This window comes from Scyliorhinus canicula, chromosome 2 (assembly GCF_902713615.1).
Source record: "Scyliorhinus canicula chromosome 2, sScyCan1.1, whole genome shotgun sequence".
Classification (NCBI taxonomy): Eukaryota; Metazoa; Chordata; class Chondrichthyes; order Carcharhiniformes; family Scyliorhinidae; genus Scyliorhinus; species Scyliorhinus canicula.
Genome location: NC_052147.1, coordinates 283,186,625 through 283,206,016, shown reverse-complemented (window position 1 = coordinate 283,206,016; position 19,392 = coordinate 283,186,625). Strand labels below are relative to the sequence as shown.

Here is a 19,392-nt window from a genome sequence, read left to right as displayed (position 1 = left end):
TGTTTCTTCTTGTCCTGCTCACAGCCGGTTACAGCGCTGGCTCAGGTGGATCGTGAGAAGATTTACCAGTGGATCAATGAGCTGTCAAGCCCTGAGACCCGGGAAAATGCCTTGTTAGAACTCAGTAAGAAGAGGGAGTCAGTGCCTGACCTGGCCCCCATGCTATGGCACTCCTTCGGAACCATTGCTGCCCTCCTACAGGTAACGGTCCATTACATGTCGAATCTTGTCATTCACTCGCAGCAGTGGGGCAGCTTAGAGCTTCAGCTGTATATAACCCTGTGCTGTATGCCATGGGAGTGTTTGATAGAGACAGTGTACAGGGAGCTTTACTCTGTATCTAACCCCGTGCTGTACCTGTCCTGGGAGTGTTTGATGGGGACAGTGTACAGGGAGCTTTACTCTGGATCTAACCCCATGCTGTACCTGTCCTGGGTGTGTTTGATGGGGACAGTGTAGAGGGAGCTTTACTCTGTATCTAACCCCGTGCTGTACCTGTCCTGGGAGTGTTTGATGGGGACAGTGTAGAGGGAGCTTTACTCTGTATCTAACCCTGTGCTGTACCTGTCCTGGGAGTGTTTGGTGGGGACAGTGTAGAGGGAGATTTACTCTGTATCTAACCCCGTGCTGTACCTGTCCTGGGAGTGTTTGATGGGGACAGTGTAGAGGGAGATTTGCTCTGTATCTAACCCCGTGCTGTACCTGTCCTGGGAGTGTTTGATGGGGACAGTGTAGAGGGAGCTTTACTCTGTATCTAACTCCGTGCTGTACCTGTCCTGGGAGTGTTTTGATGGGGACAGTGTAGAGGGAGCTTTACTCTGTATCTAACTCCGTGCTGTACCTGGCCTGGGAGTGTTTGATGGGGACAGTGTAGAGGGAGCTTTACTCTGTATCTAACTCCGTGCTGTCCCTGTCCCGGGAATGTTTGATGGGGACGGGGTAGAGGGAGCTTTACTCTGTATCCAACTCCGTGTTGTACCTGTTACTGGGAGTGTTTGATGGGACTGGGAGTGTTTGATGGGGACAGTGTAGAGGGAGCTTTACTCTGTATCTAACTCCGTGCTGTCCCTGTCCCGGGAATGTTTGATGGGGACGGGGTAGAGGGAGCTTTACTCTGTATCCAACTCCATGTTGTACCTGTTACTGGGAGTGTTTGATGGGGACGGTGTTACTGTATGAATCCTTTCAGTCTTTTACTACTTTGCTCCCCTGTCACCTGCCGCCGTTTGCCATGCAGAGCTTGCAGAAGCCTCTTTTGGTAGGAATATCTGCCCGTGCCTGATATGTGGTGTTGGTTAGAACACTGTGGGTTGCCTAGAGTTTCATTCGTGTCGGCTCAATCACACTGTATCCCCACTTTGGGTTAATGCGATTTTCTTCTTGCATTTCTTTTTTTTTCCCAGGAGATTGTAAACATTTATCCTTCTATCAATCCTCCAACACTGACAGCTCATCAGTCTAACCGTGTGTGTAACGCACTCGCATTGTTACAATGTGTAGCATCGCACCCAGAAACCAGGTAACATCTCTGCTTCCAGAAGTCCTTCCTCTTCTCTGCATTTTATTTTCCTCTGCGGTCTTAGACTTCTGGGGAGTCTTGTGTTGGATTCCTGTGTGGGGTTGCACATCAGCTGAAGAAATAAAAGATTTGCATTTATCTAGCACCTTCCACTATTGCGCGAGGCCCCAAAGCACTTCAGAGGCAGTGAAACACTGGAGAAGTATCATATTGTAAGAAACGCGGCAACTGGCTTTTTCACAGCCAGCATAAATGACTCAATCATCTGTTTTGAAGTGTTGGCTGAGAGAGAAATGTTGACCAGAACTGGACAGAACTCATCTGCTCTTAAAATAGTCGCTATGATCATCTGAGGGAGCAGCCAAGGCTAGGGTTTAATGTCGTCTGTAAGGTGGCACCAGGCTCAGTCCTGCCCTGGGATTCCAGCCTGGATTATGGGCTGAAGAACCCAGTGTGTCATTTCTGATACTAAAGGAATCCAGGGATATGGGATCTGAGGTTCCAGAGACTAATTCATGCAACTATTTGTAATAGAACATAGAACAGTACAGCACAGAACAGGCCCTTCGGCCCTTGATGTTGTGCCGAGCATTGATCACCCTACTCAAACCCACGTATCCACCCTATACCCGTAACCCAACAACCCGCCCCTTAACCTTACTTTTTTAGGACACTACGGGCAATTTAGCATGGCCAATCCCCCTAACCCGCCCATCTTTGGACCGTGGGAGGAAACCGGAGCACCCGGAGGAAACCCACGCACACACGGGGAGGACGTGCAGACTCCACACAGACAGTGACCCAGCCGGGAATCGAACCTGGGACCCTGGAGCTGTGAAGCATTTATGCTAACCACCATGCTACCGTGCTGCCCCTTGTAATGTTGAACAATATTACCAAACATGGTAATTTAGTTCATGTAACTTAATATTTGTGTAACGGGGGAAATAGGTGTTGTATTTGCTTGTGTCTTATCCACTGGTTGTAAAGTGCTTCAGGACATGAAGGGTGTTATACCTGTACAACCCTGTTCATTTTTCTAATCACTCACCGACTCACGAGCTGATTTTAAAAATTAATTCAAGGGATGTGGGTGTCACTGGCCAGGCCAGCGTTCATTGCCCACCCCTAATTGCCCTTGAGAAGGTGGTGGTGAGTTGCCTACTTGAACCGTTGCAGTTCATGTTAGAAAGGAAAATATCGCTCTTTAGGTTCTGGTTGCATTGTTGCGGTTCTCTCTCCTCTTTTCTTTCTCCCTCGCTCTCTCTCTCCTCTTCTTTTCTTTTCTCTCTTGTCCTCTCTCCCTTTTTCTCTCGCCCTCTCTCCCTTTTCCTCTCTCACACCCCCTCTCTCTCCTCTCCTCCTCCTCCTCCTCTTCTTGCGCTCTCTTCCTCCTCTTCTTACTCCCTCTCGCTCTTCTCCTCTTGCTCCCTCTCGCTCTTCTCCTCTTGCTCCCTCTCGCTCTTCTCCTCTTCTCGCTCCCTCTCTCTCTCACTCTCTCCCAGCTTGCTATAAGTTATACAAGCTCAAAAAGACCAGAAGACTTCTCAACATATGACAGCTTTGAATGGTGGAAGCTAGATACTCACTGGAATGCACGGTTAGTCAGTGCGTCGGCCTTAGTGAACACTTTAAACAAGCAGTAACACTGGAGCCTTCGGATAAGTACGGTTGAAAACTGTGAGGAACTGGCCATGGGAAAACAAAGAGATGAGGAAAGCAGTCCTGACTATGTGACGTAGTCGCTGGAGAAGGTGACTTCAAGGTGATTGTTCACTCCATGGTTTAGAATCTAAACTTTAGATAAAGATCACACAATTTTGGTGGACATTTTGTATTAAGGGAGACTCTTATGGGACAATAAGGTCCTGAAAAACCAACACCTAGGCCACCCCTGAAAAAGGAAATTAAAGATACTGCAAAAGGAAGAATCATTATGCAGCCGGAATAGGAATAGCAAATTCCTGAAACTGAGTCGCTTGGCTTGGGTGGATTTTATGTGGCCGACATGGTAGCAGAGTGGTTAGCACTGTTGCTCCACAGCTCCAGGGTCCCGGGTTCGATTCCCGGCTTGGGTCACTGTCTGTGTGGAGTCTGCACGTTCTCCCCGTGTCTGCGTGGGTTTCCCCCGGGTGCTCCGGTTTCCTCCCACAAGTCCCAACTTGCTGTTAAGTGAATTGGACATTCTGAATTCTCCCTCTGTGTACCCGAACAGGCGCTGGAATGTGGCGACTAGGGGCTTTTCACAGTAACTTCATTGCAGTGTTAATGTAAGCCCACTTCTGACAGTAAAGATTATTATTACTCTTTGTGCAGCTTTTGGTGTAAATTCTGTTGCTTTAAATCTGCTGTAGTAAACATGACACTCTACGCAGAGCTGGTTTCTGAGTGATTTGTCAATATCTTATAATTCTCGGGTCTGGATCTAAGCAGGTGAGATCTCAGAAGTGAGATCTTACTGAGCCTCATAACTTATCTATGGAATTCCCTGCCCAGTGAAGCAGTTGAGGCTCCTTCATTAAATGTTTTTAAGATAAAGATAGTTTTTTGAAGAATAAAGGGATTAAGGGTTATGCTGTTCGGGCCGGAAAGTGGAGCTGAGTCCACAAAAGATCAGCTTTGATCTCATTGAATGGCGGAGCAGGCTCGAGGGCCCAGATGGCTGACTCCTGCTCCTAGTTCTTATGTTCTTATTAACTCTTAGTCCGACTAAGGTTCTGGTGAATGCAGTGGAGTAGTGCCTGAGCTCCAATACAGGCCTGGTTTGTAACGAGTTGTGTTTTCTCCTGTTGTGTTCTCAGGTCAGCATTTCTAGCCGCTCACATCCCACTCTTCCTCTATCCATTCTTGCACACTGTCAGTAAGACGAGACCATTTGAGTATTTGCGACTCACCAGCCTGGGTGTCATAGGTAAGCACTGTTTCCTGTTTGGCGGGTTTTCTTGTCACTCTTGGTGCTGAAATGTTCTGTGCTGTAGTTTCACTGAAGCCTGGAAATCCTCCAGTAGTTCATTGAAATGGGAGTTCTACTTGTAGACGCTACGGTATTGCGAATCAGGAATTGCCGTCAGCTCGACCCTTCTCCAACCCCTTCCTCGTTGGCCAAACACAGTCGCTTCACTGAGATAAAATCAAATTACTGCAGATGCTGGAATCTGAAACAAAAAACAGACAATGCTGGACAATCTCAGCAGGTCTGACAGCAGCTGTGAAGAGGGAAGAGAGTCTGGATGAGTCTCTGGTAAAGCGTTGACAAAGAATCATTCAAACTCGAATAACGTTCGCTCCCTTCTCTCTCCCACAGACGTTGTCAGACCTGCTGAGATTGTCCAACATTTTCTGTTGCAATCTCTTCCCCATCCATTAGAACATAGAACATACAGTGCAGAAGGAGGCCATTCGGCCCATCGAGTCTGCACCGACTCACTTAAGCCCTCACTTCCACCCTATCCCCATAACCCAATAACCCCTCCTAACCATTGGCTAGACACAATCTTCTCCAAACCCTCTGCTATCCTGCTCTTGTAAATAAAAAATAAAGACATGTTGGGCTTGAAACGTTAACCCTGTTTTTCTCTCCATAGCTGCTGCTGGATCTGCAGAGATTTTTCCAGCACTTGCTGCTTTTATTTCAGATTTCCAGCATCTGCAGTATTTTGCTTTTATCTCTGTTTTCCAGTTGGGTCAATGGATCATCAAAGATATTCAAGAATGGCTGTATCTGTACAGAAAGAAATACAGTCTGTGTAGAAAGAAATACATAGAACAGTACAGCACAGAACAGGCCCTTCGGTCCTCGATGTTGTGCCGAGCATTGTCCGAAACCAAGATCAAGCTATCCCACTCCCTGTCATTCTGGTGTGCTCCATGTGCCTATCCAATAACCGCTTGAAAGTTCCTGAAGTGTCCGACTCCACTATCACAGCAGGCAGTCCATTCCACACCCTAACCACTCTCTGAGTAAAGAACCTACCTCGGACATCCCTCCTATATCTCCCACCCTGAACCTTATAGTTATGCCTCCTTGTAACAGCTACATCCACCCGAGGAAATAGTCTCTGAACGTCCACTCTATCTATCCCTCTCATCATCTTATAAACCTCTAGTGAGGTGACCAGAACTGCACACAATACTCCAAATGTGGTCTCACCAGGGTCATGTATAGTTGCAGCAGAACCCCGCGTCTCTTAAACTCAAGCCCCTGTTAATAAACGCTAACACACTATAGGCCTTCTTCACGGCTCTGTCCACTTGAGTGGCAACCATCCGAGATCTAAACATGAACCCCAAGATCTTTCTGTTCCTCCATATTCCTCAGAACCCTGCTGTTGACCCTGTAATCCGCCTTCAAATTTGTCCTACCAAAATGAATCACCTCGCATTTATCAGGATTAAACTCCATCTGCCATTTTTCAGCCCAGCTCTGCATCCTATCAATGTCTCTTTGCAGCCTACAACAGCCCTCCACCTCATCCACTACTCCACCAATCTTGGTGTCATCAGCAAATTTACTGACCCACCCTTCAACCCCCTCCCCCAAGTCATTGATAAAAATCACAAATAGCAGAGGACCCAGCACTGATCCTTGTGGTACAACACTGGTAACTGGTCTCCAGTTCTGAAAACATTCCATCCACCACCACCCTCTGTCTTCTATGTGATAGCCAATTACTTATCCAATTGGCCAAATTTTCCTCTATCCCACACCTCCTTACTTTCATCATGAGCCGACCATGGGAAACCTTATCAAACGCATTACTAACATCCATGTATCCAACATCAACTGCTCTACCTTCATCTACACACTTAGTTACCTCCTCAAAGAATTCAATCAAATTTTTGAGGCAAGACTTACCCTTCACGAATCCGTGTTGACTATCCCGGATTAAGCTGCATCTTTCCAAATGGTCATAAATCCTATCCTTCAGGACCTTTTCCATTAACTTACCGACCACCGAAGTAAGACTAACTGGCCTATAATTACCAGGGTCATTCCTATTCCCTTTCTTGAACAGAGGAACAACATTTGCCACTCTCCAGTCCTCTGGCACTATCCCCGTGGACAGTGAGGACCCAAAGATCAAAGCCAAAGGCTCTGCAATCTCATCCCTTGCCTCCCAAAGAATCCTTGGATATATCCCATCTGGCCAGGGGACTTGTCGACCCTAAGGTTTTTCAAAATTTCTACTACTTCCTCAGAACATCTACCTCCTCCAGCCTACCCGCCTGTATCATACTCTCATCCTCAGAAACATGGCTCCTCTCCTTGGTGAACACTGAAGAAATGTATTCATTCAACGCCTCTCCTATTTCTTCTGACTCCATGCACAAGATCCCACTACTGTCCTTGACCGGCCCTAACCTCACCCTGGTCATTCTTTTATTTCTCACAATAGAGTAAAAAGCCTTGGGGTTGTCCTTGATCTGACCCGCCAAGGACTTCTCATGCCCCCTCCTAGCTCTCCTAAGTCCTTTTTTTTTTTTAGCTCATTCCTTGCTACCTTGTAACCCTCAAGCGACCCAACTGAACCTTGTTTTCTCATCCTTACATACGCTTCCTTTTTCCTCTTGACGAGACATTCAACCTCTTTTGTGAACCATGGTTCCCTCACGTGGCCATTTCCTCCCTGCCTGACAGGAACATACCTATCAGGGGCTGGTTTAGCTCACTCGGCTAAATCGCTGGCTTTTAAAGCAGGCCAGCAGCACGGTTCGATTCCCGTACCAGCCTCCCTGGACAGGCGCCGGAACGTGGCGACTAGGGGCTTTTCACAGTAACTTCATTGAAGCCTACTCATGACAATAAGCGATTTTCATTTTTCATCAAGGACACGCAGTCTTTGTTCCTTGAACAAGCTCCAGAGAGCAAAAATTTGTTCCAGCCTCCAATGCATTCAACGATGGAGCATCCACAACTGTCAAGGTGTTGGAAATTTGAAAGATTCACAACCCTTTGAGTGAAGCAATTTCTCCTCATCTCAGCCTTTTATCCTGAGACTGTACCCCCATGTTTTAGATTCCCTGACCAGTGGAAATAATCTGTTCCCGTCCACCTTGTCAAGAATATTGTAGGTTTTAATGAGTCACCTCATTCTTCTAACCTCTAGAGAACGTAAGCTCAATTTACACAGCCTCTCATCACAGAACAACTCTCTATCCTAGAGACCATTTTGGTGAATCTTCGCCAAGCTGCTTCCAATGCAAATATATCCTTTGCGCAATGTGGAGACCAAAACTGCGCAGTGTCCAGATGTGATCCCACCAAAACCCTGTACAATTGTAGCTAGACCTCTTTTTAAGTATTCTACTCTAATCTCTTGCCGTTGGGGCAACACGGTAGCACAGTGGTTAGCACAGTTGCTTCCCCGCTTCAGGGTCCCAGGTTCGATTCCCGACTGGGATCATTGTCTGTGCGGAGTCTTCACTTTCTCCCCGTGTCTGCGTGGGTTTCCTCCGGGTGCTCCGGTTTCCTCCCACAGTCCAAAGATGCGCAGGTTAGGTGGATCGGCCATGATAAATTTCCCTTAGTGTCCAAAAAAGGTTAAGTGGGGGTTACAGGGATGAGGTGGATATGTGGCCTTGAGTAGGGTGCTCTTTGTAAGGGCCGGTGCAGTCTCGATGAGCCGAATGACCTCCTTATGCATGTTAAATTCTCTGATCTAAAGGCTGGCAAGCATTTGCATTCCATGGTCGTGGTCTGAAATTGTAGAACTGCGCTGGGTCCAGATAGCTGCGATGTACCTCATTGGAAGATTGGCTGCAGAAACGACCGTATTCGACTTGATAACTCTTTTTCTCTTTCCACAGATTGCTGAGCTTTTCCCGCACTTTCTGTTTTTCAGATTTCCAGCATCCAGGGTATTTTGATTGTATATAAATATAGGCCACGCTGCACATGTGGTCCAGGTGGAAACTGGAATTAGAGCTTCCCTCGCTGCCCCTCCTACCAATTGTCCTTCCCATCATTGCAGTTTGTCTGACGTTCTAGCCCAGGTTGACTGGTTGTGAACTGTAGTTCGCTGTTTTTTAAAATCCGTTCTTTGACCTTTCTGCAGGAGCCTTAGTAAAAACAGATGAACAGGAAGTCATCAACTTCCTTCTGACAACAGAAATTATTCCCCTCTGTCTACGGATTATGGAGTCGGGAAGTGAATTGTCGAAAACGGTAGGGGCTCCTCTGATGTGGGGAAGGTGGATAGGGAGATGGTGGTCATAAGATATTTGTTATTGCAGCTCTGCGAAGGTTTAAGTACAATTATGCTAGGATACATTTGCCAATTGTTAATTTTATATTCATTGGGTATCTTAATTGTATTCAAGAGATGGGCATTAGCCTATTTATAGGAACACAATTCAATTCCCAGTTAATGTCCATCACTTCGGAATAGTGAAACATCCAATTTATAAACAATTACACCACCTCTCTCTCGGATACCAACGAAATACTCTAGCTGAGCAAGATATTGTCTGAAACCCACTCTCTAATTCAACCCCACCTCACTCAAACCCCTCGCTAATGTCCCACTATCAAGCTGCTGCCTTCGGTAGCTTCCAATAGGGGGGTATCTTCCTCGGTTGCCTGCTTAATTGCACCCTTTCTGCTGGTGAACATTGTGCCTGGCTACTTCACATTTTTCCTGATGAACCTTCATGTTTTAGGCAGTTGACAGATCTTCACCCTGTCTTCCGTGGGGCGGTACGGTAGCACAATGGTTAGCACTGTTGCTTCACAGCGCTAGGGACCTGGGTTCGATTGCCGGCTTGGGTCACTGCCTGCGTGGAGTCTGCACGTTCTCCCTGTGCCTGCGTGGGTTTTCTCCGGGTGCTCCGGTTTCCTCCCACAAGTCCCGAAAGACGTGCTTATTACGTGAATTGGACATTCTGAATTCTCCCTCAGTGTACCCGAACAGGTAACTAGGGGCTTTTCACAGTAACTTCATTGCAGTGTTAAGGAAGCCTCCTTGTGATAATAATAAAGATTAAACGGAGCTGGGTTAATCATTCTTGCTTTGCTTTGTGTAACGTCTCTTCTCTCGTTCTGGTCCCTAGGTTGCAACTTTTATCTTGCAGAAGATCCTGTTGGATGACACAGGGCTGGCTTACATTTGTCAAACGTACGAACGATTCTCTCATGTGGCCATGATTCTGGTGAGCTGAAAGAGAGGTGTAGTGTTGCGAATTGAGGAATATGCCTTTTATATGCCTTCTATAGACTCTGGAGCAGTCCCTACAGATTGGAGGGTAGCTAATTTCACTCCAGTATTCCAAAAGGTCAGGTAGAGAGAAAACTGAATTATAGACCAGTAAGCATTAAATCGGTAGTGGGGAAAATTCTTGAATCCGTTATCAAGGACTTTATAGCGGAACATTTAGAAAACAGTGGCAGGATCAGTCCGAGTCAGCATGGATTTATGAAGGGGAAATCATGCTTGACAAATCTACTAGAATTCTTTGAAGAGGTAACTAATACAATCGACAAGGGAGAGCCAGTCGATGTGGTATATTTGGACTTTCAGAAAGCGTTTGACATATCCCGCATAAGAGGTTATCGAGCAAAATTAAAGCGCATGGATTGGGGGAAATGTATTGATGGATAGAAAACTGGTTGGCAGAAAGGAAACAAAGAGTAGGGATTAATGGATCGTTTTCAAATCGGCAGGCAGTGACGAATGGGGTACCACAGGGATCGGTGCTGGGACCCCAGCTATTCACAATATATTAATGATTCAGATGAGGGAACAAAATGTAACATCTCAAAGTTTGCAGATGGGTGGGAGGGTGAATTGTGACGAGGATGATGGGATCCTACAGCATGATCTGAACAGGTTGAGCGAGTGGGCAAATCGATGGCAGATGCAGTATAATTTGGATAAGTGTGAGATTATTCACTTTGGAAGCAAAAACAGGAAGGCAGATTACTACCTGAACTGTTGCAAATTGGGAGAGGGGAGTGTGCAGCGGGACCTGGGTGTCCTTGTGCACCAGTCGCTGAAGGTAAACATGCAGGTGCAGCAGACGGTAAGGAAGGCTAATGGTATGTTGGCCTTCATTGCGAGAGGTTTCGAGTACAGAAGCAGGGATGTGTTGCTGCAATTATACAGGGCCTTGGTGAGGCCACACCTGGAGTATTGTGCGCAGTTTTGGTCTCCTTCTGAGGAAGGATGTTCTTGCTCTCGAGGGAGTGCAGCGAAGGTTTACCAGACTGATTCCAGGGATGGGGGACTGTCATATGAGGAGAGATTGACTAGATTAGGATTGTTCTCGCTGGAGTTCAGAAAAATGAGGGGGGATCTCATAGAGACTTATAAAATTCTAACAGGACTAGACAGGGTAGATGCAGGGAAGATGTTCCTGATGTTGGGTGTGACCAGAACTAGGGGTCACAGTCTGAAGATTCGGGGTAGACCATTTCGGACAGAGATGAGGAGACATTTCTTCACTGAAAGAATGGTGAGCCTGTGGAATTCATTACCACAGGAAGGAGTTGATGCTAAAACATTGAATATATTCAAGAGGCGGCTGAATATAGCACTTGGGGAGAATGGGATCAAGGGCTATGGGGAGAAAGCAGGATTAGGCTATTGAGTTGGCTGATCAGCCATGATCGTGATGAATGGCAGTGCAGGCTTGAAGGGCCAAATGGCCTCCTGCTTCTATCTTTTATGTTTCTATAAAATGCCTTGAACAAGCCTGGCGCTTCACCTACACATATTTATTTATTCCTTTCCTCCGCCAGGATTTGTTGCACGTCCCTCGTTGCTTTTGAAAAGATGGTGTTGAGCCACTGATGTGAACTGCTGCAGTCCACCTGGTGTGGATACACCTACAGTGCTGTTAGGGGGCCAGTTTGAGGACTTTGACCCAGCAACGATGTTCTTTGAACCTATTGATTATACCAGTTTCAATGCCCTCTCCTGTGAAATTTCTCTTCACCGTTTAAGTTTGAGACTTCCCAATCCCTCCCATCTTCCTCCTAAAGTAAAGCAGAGTAAGTTGGGGGCTGCGGTTATGTTCTCCACCCATCCAACCTTATCAAAGAATTGTGGTTTGTTGAGCACAATTGCCCCTTTTGCAATCCCTTTCGGGCAGCACGGTAGCATTGTGGATAGCACAATTGCTTCACAGCTCCAGGGTCGCAGGTTCGATTCCAGGCTTGGGTCACTGGCTGTGCGGAGTCTGCACATTCTCCCGTGTCTGCGTGGGTTTCCTCCGGGTGCTCCGGTTTCCTCCCACAGTCCAAAGATGTGCAGGTTAGGTGGATTGACCATGATAAATTGCCCGTAGTGTCCAAAATTGCCCTTAGTGTTGGGTGGGGTTTCTGGGTTATGGGGAGAGGGTGGAGGTGTTAACCTTGGGTTAGGGTGCTCTTTTCACTGTGCCACCGTGCTGCCCACAAAATGTTCCTTTTTAAACATCATAACCCCAGTCTCGGCCTGTTCAGGATTCCCATTCCCTCTCCAGTAGGCTTTTTACTAAAGGTCAATGTCAAGCACTTGTTAAATATCTCTACAATTTTTTAAATTGCCGACAACTTAATCATTCTCCCACGTCGTTTAGCAGTTTTCTAGAACAAGTTTGTTTGACTTGAACAAGGGTCATGATTCTAGTGAGCTGAAAGAGTGGGGTGTGACCTTGATGAGTTCCTGCACTGCGCGTGGCAGTGGAGGAAGTGAATTCTGAGTTCAATGGTAGGGGCACCGAACAAGTGTCCTCTGTGGTGGTGAGCTTCAGGTTTGTCTGTGATTACAGTTGAATGGCCTCATGGTGTCCACGTAGAATGAGGTGAGGTGCTGGTATTCTTGGGGTCTGACACTTCACGGATGGTGTTGAAAGGGGGGTGGTTACGCAGCTTAATCAACAGTCATTCAGTCTGCTCTAACATTATCTTGTCTCCGCGCGCAGGGCAAGATGGTGCTGCAGCTGTCCAAAGAGCCCTCGGCCAGGCTGTTGAAGCATGTTGTCCGTTGCTACCTCCGTCTCTCCGACAATCCACGGTGAGTTCAGTATGCCAACGTCAGCAACATGATCCAGGAAGTTAATCCCCCAAGCAGACCTGTGTCGAGGTGGCTGGTTCTTGACAAACAACTTGTGGTAGTACTGGCAGTATAGCCTCCGCTCCCCACAGACATTGTCATTGTGACACTGACGCTGACACCAGGGCGTTATTGTGACACTGACACCAGGGCGTTATTGTGACACTGACACCAGGGCGTTATTGTGACACTGACACCAGGGCGTTATTGTGACACTGACACCAGGGCGTTATTGTGACACTGACACCAGGGCGTTATTGTGACACTGACACCAGGGCGTTATTGTGACACTGACACCAGGGCGTTATTGTGACACTGACACCAGGGCGTTATTGTGACACTGACACCAGGGCGTTATTGTGACACTGACACCAGGGCGTTATTGTGACACTGACACCAGGGCGTTATTGTGACACTGACACCAGGGCGTTATTGTGACACTGACACCAGGGCGTTATTGTGACACTGACGCCAGGGCGTTATTGTGACACTGACGCCAGGGCGTTATTGTGACACTGACGCCAGGGCGTTATTGTGACACTGACGCCAGGGCGTTATTGTGACACTGACGCCAGGGCGTTATTGTGACACTGACGCCAGGGCGTTATTGTGACACTGACACCAGGGCGTTATTGTGACACTGACACCAGGGCGTTATTGTGACACTGACACCAGGGCGTTATTGTGACACGGGGAGAACGTGCAGACTCCGCACAGACAGTGCCCAAGCCGGAAATCGAACCTGGGACCCTGGCGCGGTGAAGCAACAGTGCTAACCACTGTGCTACCGATCCGCCCATCTCGGAGGAGCGTTACAGGAGATTTTCTTGAATCTAGTTAGTGTATTGGTCATGAATTCAATGTTAACTGCTATCCTCTGGAAAACCTCTTTCCCAAATTTTGGGGCAGCACGGTGGCACAGTGGTTAGCACTGTTACCTCACTGCTCCAGGGTCCCAGGTTCGATTCCCGGCTTGGGTCACTGTCTGTGTGGAGTCTGCATGTTCTCCCCATGTGTGCGTGGGGTTCCTCCGGGTGCTCCGGCTTCCTCCCACAGTCCAAAGACCTGCCGGTTTGGCCGTGCTAAATTGCCCCTACGGGTCCAAAAGAGTAAATGGGGTTACAGGGATAGGGTGGAGCCATGGCTTAAGCAGGGTGCTTTATACAAGGTGTGCTGCAGACTCCAATGGGCCAAATGGCCCTCCTTCTGCACTGTAAATTGTATGAAATGTTGACAAGATGGTGAGAAGACTTAGTCCCCAGAAAGGAGAATCCCGCCCAAAGTGTCTCAAAACACCACATCAGCCAGTCCCATTAACCCTGCTCCCTGTCCCACAGATTTGGGGGGGGGGGGGGGGGGGGGGGTGGGGGGAGAGAGAGAGAGAGAGGGGGGGAGAGAGAGAGAGAGGGGGGGGTGGGTAGAAGGGAAGCAGTGGCACACAGGAAGGAGAATTGTGAGAGAAGCATTGACTCAGGAACTGATTGAATAAAAATCGGAAAATAAAAGGCCCAATTGGCTAACAATTCTCCTTCTGGTCCACCACTGCTTCCCACCCTCCAATCTGTTTGTGGGACAAGGAGCAGGGTTAATGGGCCGGTCTAATGCGGTGTTTTGAGACACTTTGGCCAGGATCCTCCCTTCTGGGGACTAAGTCCCCACGCTGGCGGGAAAACCGGCGGCAACCACTCCGGCATCAACAGCCCCCGAAAGTGCGGAATTCTCCTCATTTTCGGGGCTAGGTGGACACTGGAGGGGTTGGCGCTGCTCCAGCCGCCGCCGAAGGAACGGTCCGATTTTGCGCATGCACCACAGGGCTGGCATGATCTTGTGCCGGTGTGATTCCGCGCATGGGCAGACTGACCGGCGTATATTGGCGCATGGGGGCGGGGGAGAAGGGGGGGGGGGGAATTCTCTTCTCCGCGCCAGCCATGGCGGAGCCCTGCAGGGGCTGCGCGGAAGGAAGAAGTGCCCTCACAGAACCAGCCCATCTGCAGGTCACCGTTCTGGCAAATTCAGGCTAACTCTATGTGGGGTGGTAGATTCCAGCGTCTGTAAGTGTTCCAAGAAAAGGAGCGATTTACAGGCCTATGGGGAAAGAGCATGGGCTAATTGGATAGCTTTCAAAAAGTCAACAGACTGAGCTGAACACCTTCCTTCTGTGCTGTAAAGATTCATGTCAGCAAAGTTCCTGGTGAGTAAGGACCCTCGGCACAAAGCAGACCCTGTTTCTGTGTCAACACGTTCAGGTATAGATTGTGGAATGTAGGCAAAAAAAACCCTGGTTCACTCGTACTGAGACTTTCACCGCCATTATTATGCTTCAAGCTGTGTTATGTCATGTGCTCTAGGCAGTGTATTGAACTTCTCGATTTGCTTTGGGATCCCGCAGGGCGAGGGAGGCACTCCGACAGTGCCTGCCCGACCAGCTGAAGGACACCACATTTGCCCAGGTGCTGAAGGACGACACCACCACCAAACGTTGGCTGGCCCAACTCGTCAAAAACCTCCAGGAGGGGCAGGTGACCGACCCCCGAGGAATCCCCCTCCCATCCCAGTGACTGTAATGACCGCTGCCGCCTGCTGAGGCTGCCGAGCCGCACCGTCGCTGCCAGAGACTGGGTTTTGGTGGGGGGGGAGGGGCGGGGTGGTCGACACTGCGTTGGTATGTTTTTGTCGTCTCTGAGATGTGGACCGAGCTGCCCAGGATCACAATGGTCTTTTGGAATATTGAGGAGGTTTGTCTCGCGAGGAGCTGGACTGTGGAGTGTAGCCGGACATTTCGTCGTCTTTACCTCCCGTGTGTGTGTGTCTCTCTCTCTTTCTGCAGCTAAACAGCAATCGCTTCCTTCCTGATTTGTGGATTAACCACGTCTCTGAGCTTGTTCCCCGAGACCTCGTCTGCACGATGTCAACTTCCAGTCACATTTCCAGTCTTCGACTCACGCCCCGCCACACGCCCGCCAAGTCCGTCTCTGGAACTCTTCTTTCTGTTGCGTGCAGCCTCGCTGCATCATAAACTGGGGAACGGGTGGGTTGCAGTGTGAGACCATTCATTATTTTTGTTAAATTGTTCCCCCGCCCCACAGACCACCACCACCACTCTCAATATCTTTCCATCACAGTCCCTTATTATCGTGTCAACCCATACCCCACACAGCCACTGGGGAGGCCCTCTCCTTGCACTGAGGCACACCGCCCGTGTTCTACGTTGGTCTCCCCATGCGCCCACTTCTTCTCTGAGCAGGGATGTGGGCTCTGCCTCTCACCGGGCACGACTGTGTGTGGTGGGGGGGGGGGTGGATAATGTGTGAGTAAAGCAGCTCTCTGGGCAGGTGGTCCACACATTCAGCAGCTCGTGGGTTCCCATCCTTGAGGATTTCAACTGTTTCCCTACAGAGTATTCCACGATTGTTTCTGTTTTCCCCTCATCCCGACCCCCACCAAGTTCAGAGATTTGAGGGATCTGAGTGATTTCAGGGTATTCGACTATACCCTGTTGCTGGCTGGCTGAGTTCCACAGGCCACCTCGGCTCTGGCTTGGGCGAAGCTCCCTTCAGCCTCGTCTCGTCAGCGGGAGAATGGTCAGGTCGGACAGCACTCGCACAACCACAGCTGATCGGCAGCTGGTCAATACTGGAGTACGTCTACCCCAGCACCCCGAACTGCCTTAACATACCCCTGCCTGACTTACACAAGACTCAGGGCCCCTGAGGTTCTGTAGCACCTCCAGGACACATTTGCAGTAATCCCCCCCCCCCCCCCCCATCTCCTCTCCTCTGACCCAATCCTGTGGCACGGGAATGTAGATTCTGGGCCATTCTGTCCTGAGATTTTTTTTGTCTTTGTGGGGGGGATATCCAAAGCTAAATGTAATAAATATTTTTTAAATGCTGTACGTAAATTGGGCTGATCAATGGAAGGTGTTTACTGTCAGTTCCATAATTGCCCTGAGCTATTTATAGTAATAGTTGCCGCTTAACCCCTGGTTGGGTTCACCTGATTATTATCCCGCACGGTCTCCAGCTAGGTGATAAGTGGCGGTGAGCCCACGTCTGGTGCGTTAATGTCTGGGATTCGGAGTCCACGTGGTGTCCCTGACATCATTCATTGAATTCCCCAATGGCACTGCTTGCACATGGTGGCTGGTGTTTGAAGACCTCCTCTGTCATGTTTGGTGGCGGGAGGGTGCCCGATAGGCACTCTGATGCCTCCATTAAGTCCATGGTGGACATGTTCATGGTTGCCACTCTGCCCCAGCACCAACTGAGGCCTTTAAGTGAGCAATAAATGGCCACTTAAGGGGACCTTATCTTGCCCCAGAGGTGGGTGGTGAGGGGGACCTCACCATGCAGGGAGCACAGAAAAACAAACCATCTTTGGGTTGTTTACAGGCCTACAGGGGTAGTGCTACTTTCAAAGGCACTCGGTGCCTGATCGAGGGTCCTGGCATTGGAAAGGAAGGAGCGCCCTCGAGTGCCAGCTTTACCCACCATCGTGTGCATGCGTCCATCGGCGACCCTGGGCCTCGGGTTGGTTCCATTACTGACGTCGGCCACTGCCCCTCCAGGTGGTGCTGCTGAGCAGGCACTGGCCTCTGCTGGATTGGCTGGCACCTCTCAGAGGGCGGGACCCCCGCTACTGGGGTCCTTGATCCCGCGGAAGGCCCACTGTTGCCCAGTTAAATGCCTGATTGGCATGTCATTCGGCAGGCGTTCCTGCAATGAGGTGAGGCAGGGCCCTCACTGGCTGTCCAGCTGGCAGCCAAGGCCTCCGCCGCCTCCATTTAAAAAACCCATCCTGTGCATGCAGGTTGAAGAGTGCAAGGTGTCAAACGTTGTTGGCGGGGGGGAGGGGGAGGAGAGGGAGAGAGAGACTGTGTTACAGCAGATAATTGGACCAGTATTGATATATAATAAAAACAGAAACATGCTGGAAATACACACTACATCCTGTTTACCTTCTTCAGGGTGATTTGCAACCGGAACATTAGGTTGTCTTTCCACTTGGCCGATTCTGGAGCCTGGTGTGCATTTCCCCCTCTATTTCATGCTGACAGCAAGTTCACCCTCCGTTCAATAGCTAGTGCAAATTAAATAGATAATATTTCAGGATACAGTCCGGGGGGGAATTTGAGACATGATGTGGGGTGAGTGTTGGGTGACTCGGGAGGTATGGGTGACCTTTGGATCCTTGGTTGCCAAGTCTCGCCACCCCTGGGTGCAGACTCAGCACTGGAGATTGACCACTGTGATTGATCTGTTACGTTGACGGGGTGAGATGAACAGGAAAGATGTGGAACCTAAACACCAGCATGGGCCAATTGAACCCAATGGCCAGTTTTCTGTAAATTCTTTCCAGTAATGCCTGGGGAAGGAAACCTGCTCTCACTAGTGGAAGAGAAATTCTACACAATGTGCTGAATTTGGCAGCGACTCTCTTTTTAACCTGGAAATGGTGGAGTTCTTGGGGGCCCTTGTGATATGCAAGCACTCCGCTTGTTCAACATATCCATACACCTGATTTCCTGGAGTCAAAGAACAATGCAGCACAGGAACAGGCCCTTCGGCCCTCCAAGCCTGTACCGGTCATGATACCACCCTTGGCCAAACCCCTCAGCACTTCCTTGTCCCATATCCCTCTATACCCATCCTATCCATGTGTTTGTCAAGATGCCTTTTGAACGCCGTTAATGTATCTGCTTCCACAACCTCCCTTGGCAACGCGTTCCAGGCACTCTCCACCCTCTGCGTAGGAAAACCTGCCTCGCACATCTCTAAACCTTGCCCCTCGGAACTTCAATCTATGTGCCCTGGTGACTGACACCTCCACTCTATCCATTCCCTTTCGATCTTGTAGACTAAGAGTCGCACAGTAAAAGTGCAGAGCGAGTACGTCGGCCAGCGCGACCTGTCATCCACATCCCCACACAAAACAGCAGTAAATATTGCCCCTCCCTTCCCGGTTCCCTTTTGGCCGTAGCTGCCATCGTGTATGAAACAATCCGGGATCAACAAATTGAGGGAAGCAGATTCCTGAGACAGGCTGATCATTCAGCTAACTGGATAGCTCTTTCAAAACACAGCACTGATGGGCCCAATGGACTTCTGTGTTTTGCCGTTCTATGAGTCTATTAAACCATTTGTATGATTTTTATTTTACAAACATCCACCCGTGTACTGCTTGGGAATCACTGGTGTCTGTTTTCTGATGGTTTGTGTGGGTTGGTAGAAGGATTGACTGTCCGGGTCAGCGGTGAGAGATAGTGAGACTGTCGGTGTGAGGGAGCTGATGGAGAGACTGGAAGGAGTAATTCAGCGGGGAGAAGGGAGCCAGGAGAGGGGACATACTGAGATGAGCAACACCAATGGTGAAGGAGAAACGGGTCAGGAGAGACCAAGGTGAGTGTGTGGATCTCTGACTGTGTGCGCGCATAAGTGACTTTGAAATTCTTGTGTATCCATCTGAAATAAAAGATAAGCGGTGGTTGGCTGGATAGCTGACAACGAGGTGGGCCTTTGACTATTTTTGAGTTCAACTAATTAGACTATTGTAACAAATTAAAGGACAAATCAGAAGATCGCACCTTAAAGGGGCACTACTTGAAATACAAACTAAGCATGGAAACAACCTCAAATTAAATGGTGGATCAGTATAACCATAAGACATAGGAGCAGAATTAGGCCACTTGGCCCATCGAGTCTGCTCCGCCATTCAATCATGGCTGATATTTTCCTTATCCCCATTCTCCTCCCTTCTCCCCATAACCCCTGATCCCCTTATTAATCAAGAACCTATCTATCTTGGTCTTAAAGGCATTCAGTGAGTTGGCCTCCACAGCCT

At 48.9% G+C, this 19,392-nt stretch overlaps 1 protein-coding gene across 1 annotated transcript; it reads left to right on the top strand.

Moving 5' to 3' along the window:
• Positions 1-17,492, top strand: cnot9 (CCR4-NOT transcription complex subunit 9; the record flags this gene model as incomplete). Its single annotated transcript, XM_038790316.1, has 7 exons — positions 1-201; positions 1,404-1,519; positions 4,321-4,430; positions 8,575-8,684; positions 9,569-9,667; positions 12,422-12,513; positions 14,942-17,492. Coding segments are annotated over 7 exons (897 nt in total), but the record flags the coding sequence as incomplete, so codon positions are not given.
• Between the last annotated feature and the right edge of the window lie 1,900 nt (positions 17,493-19,392).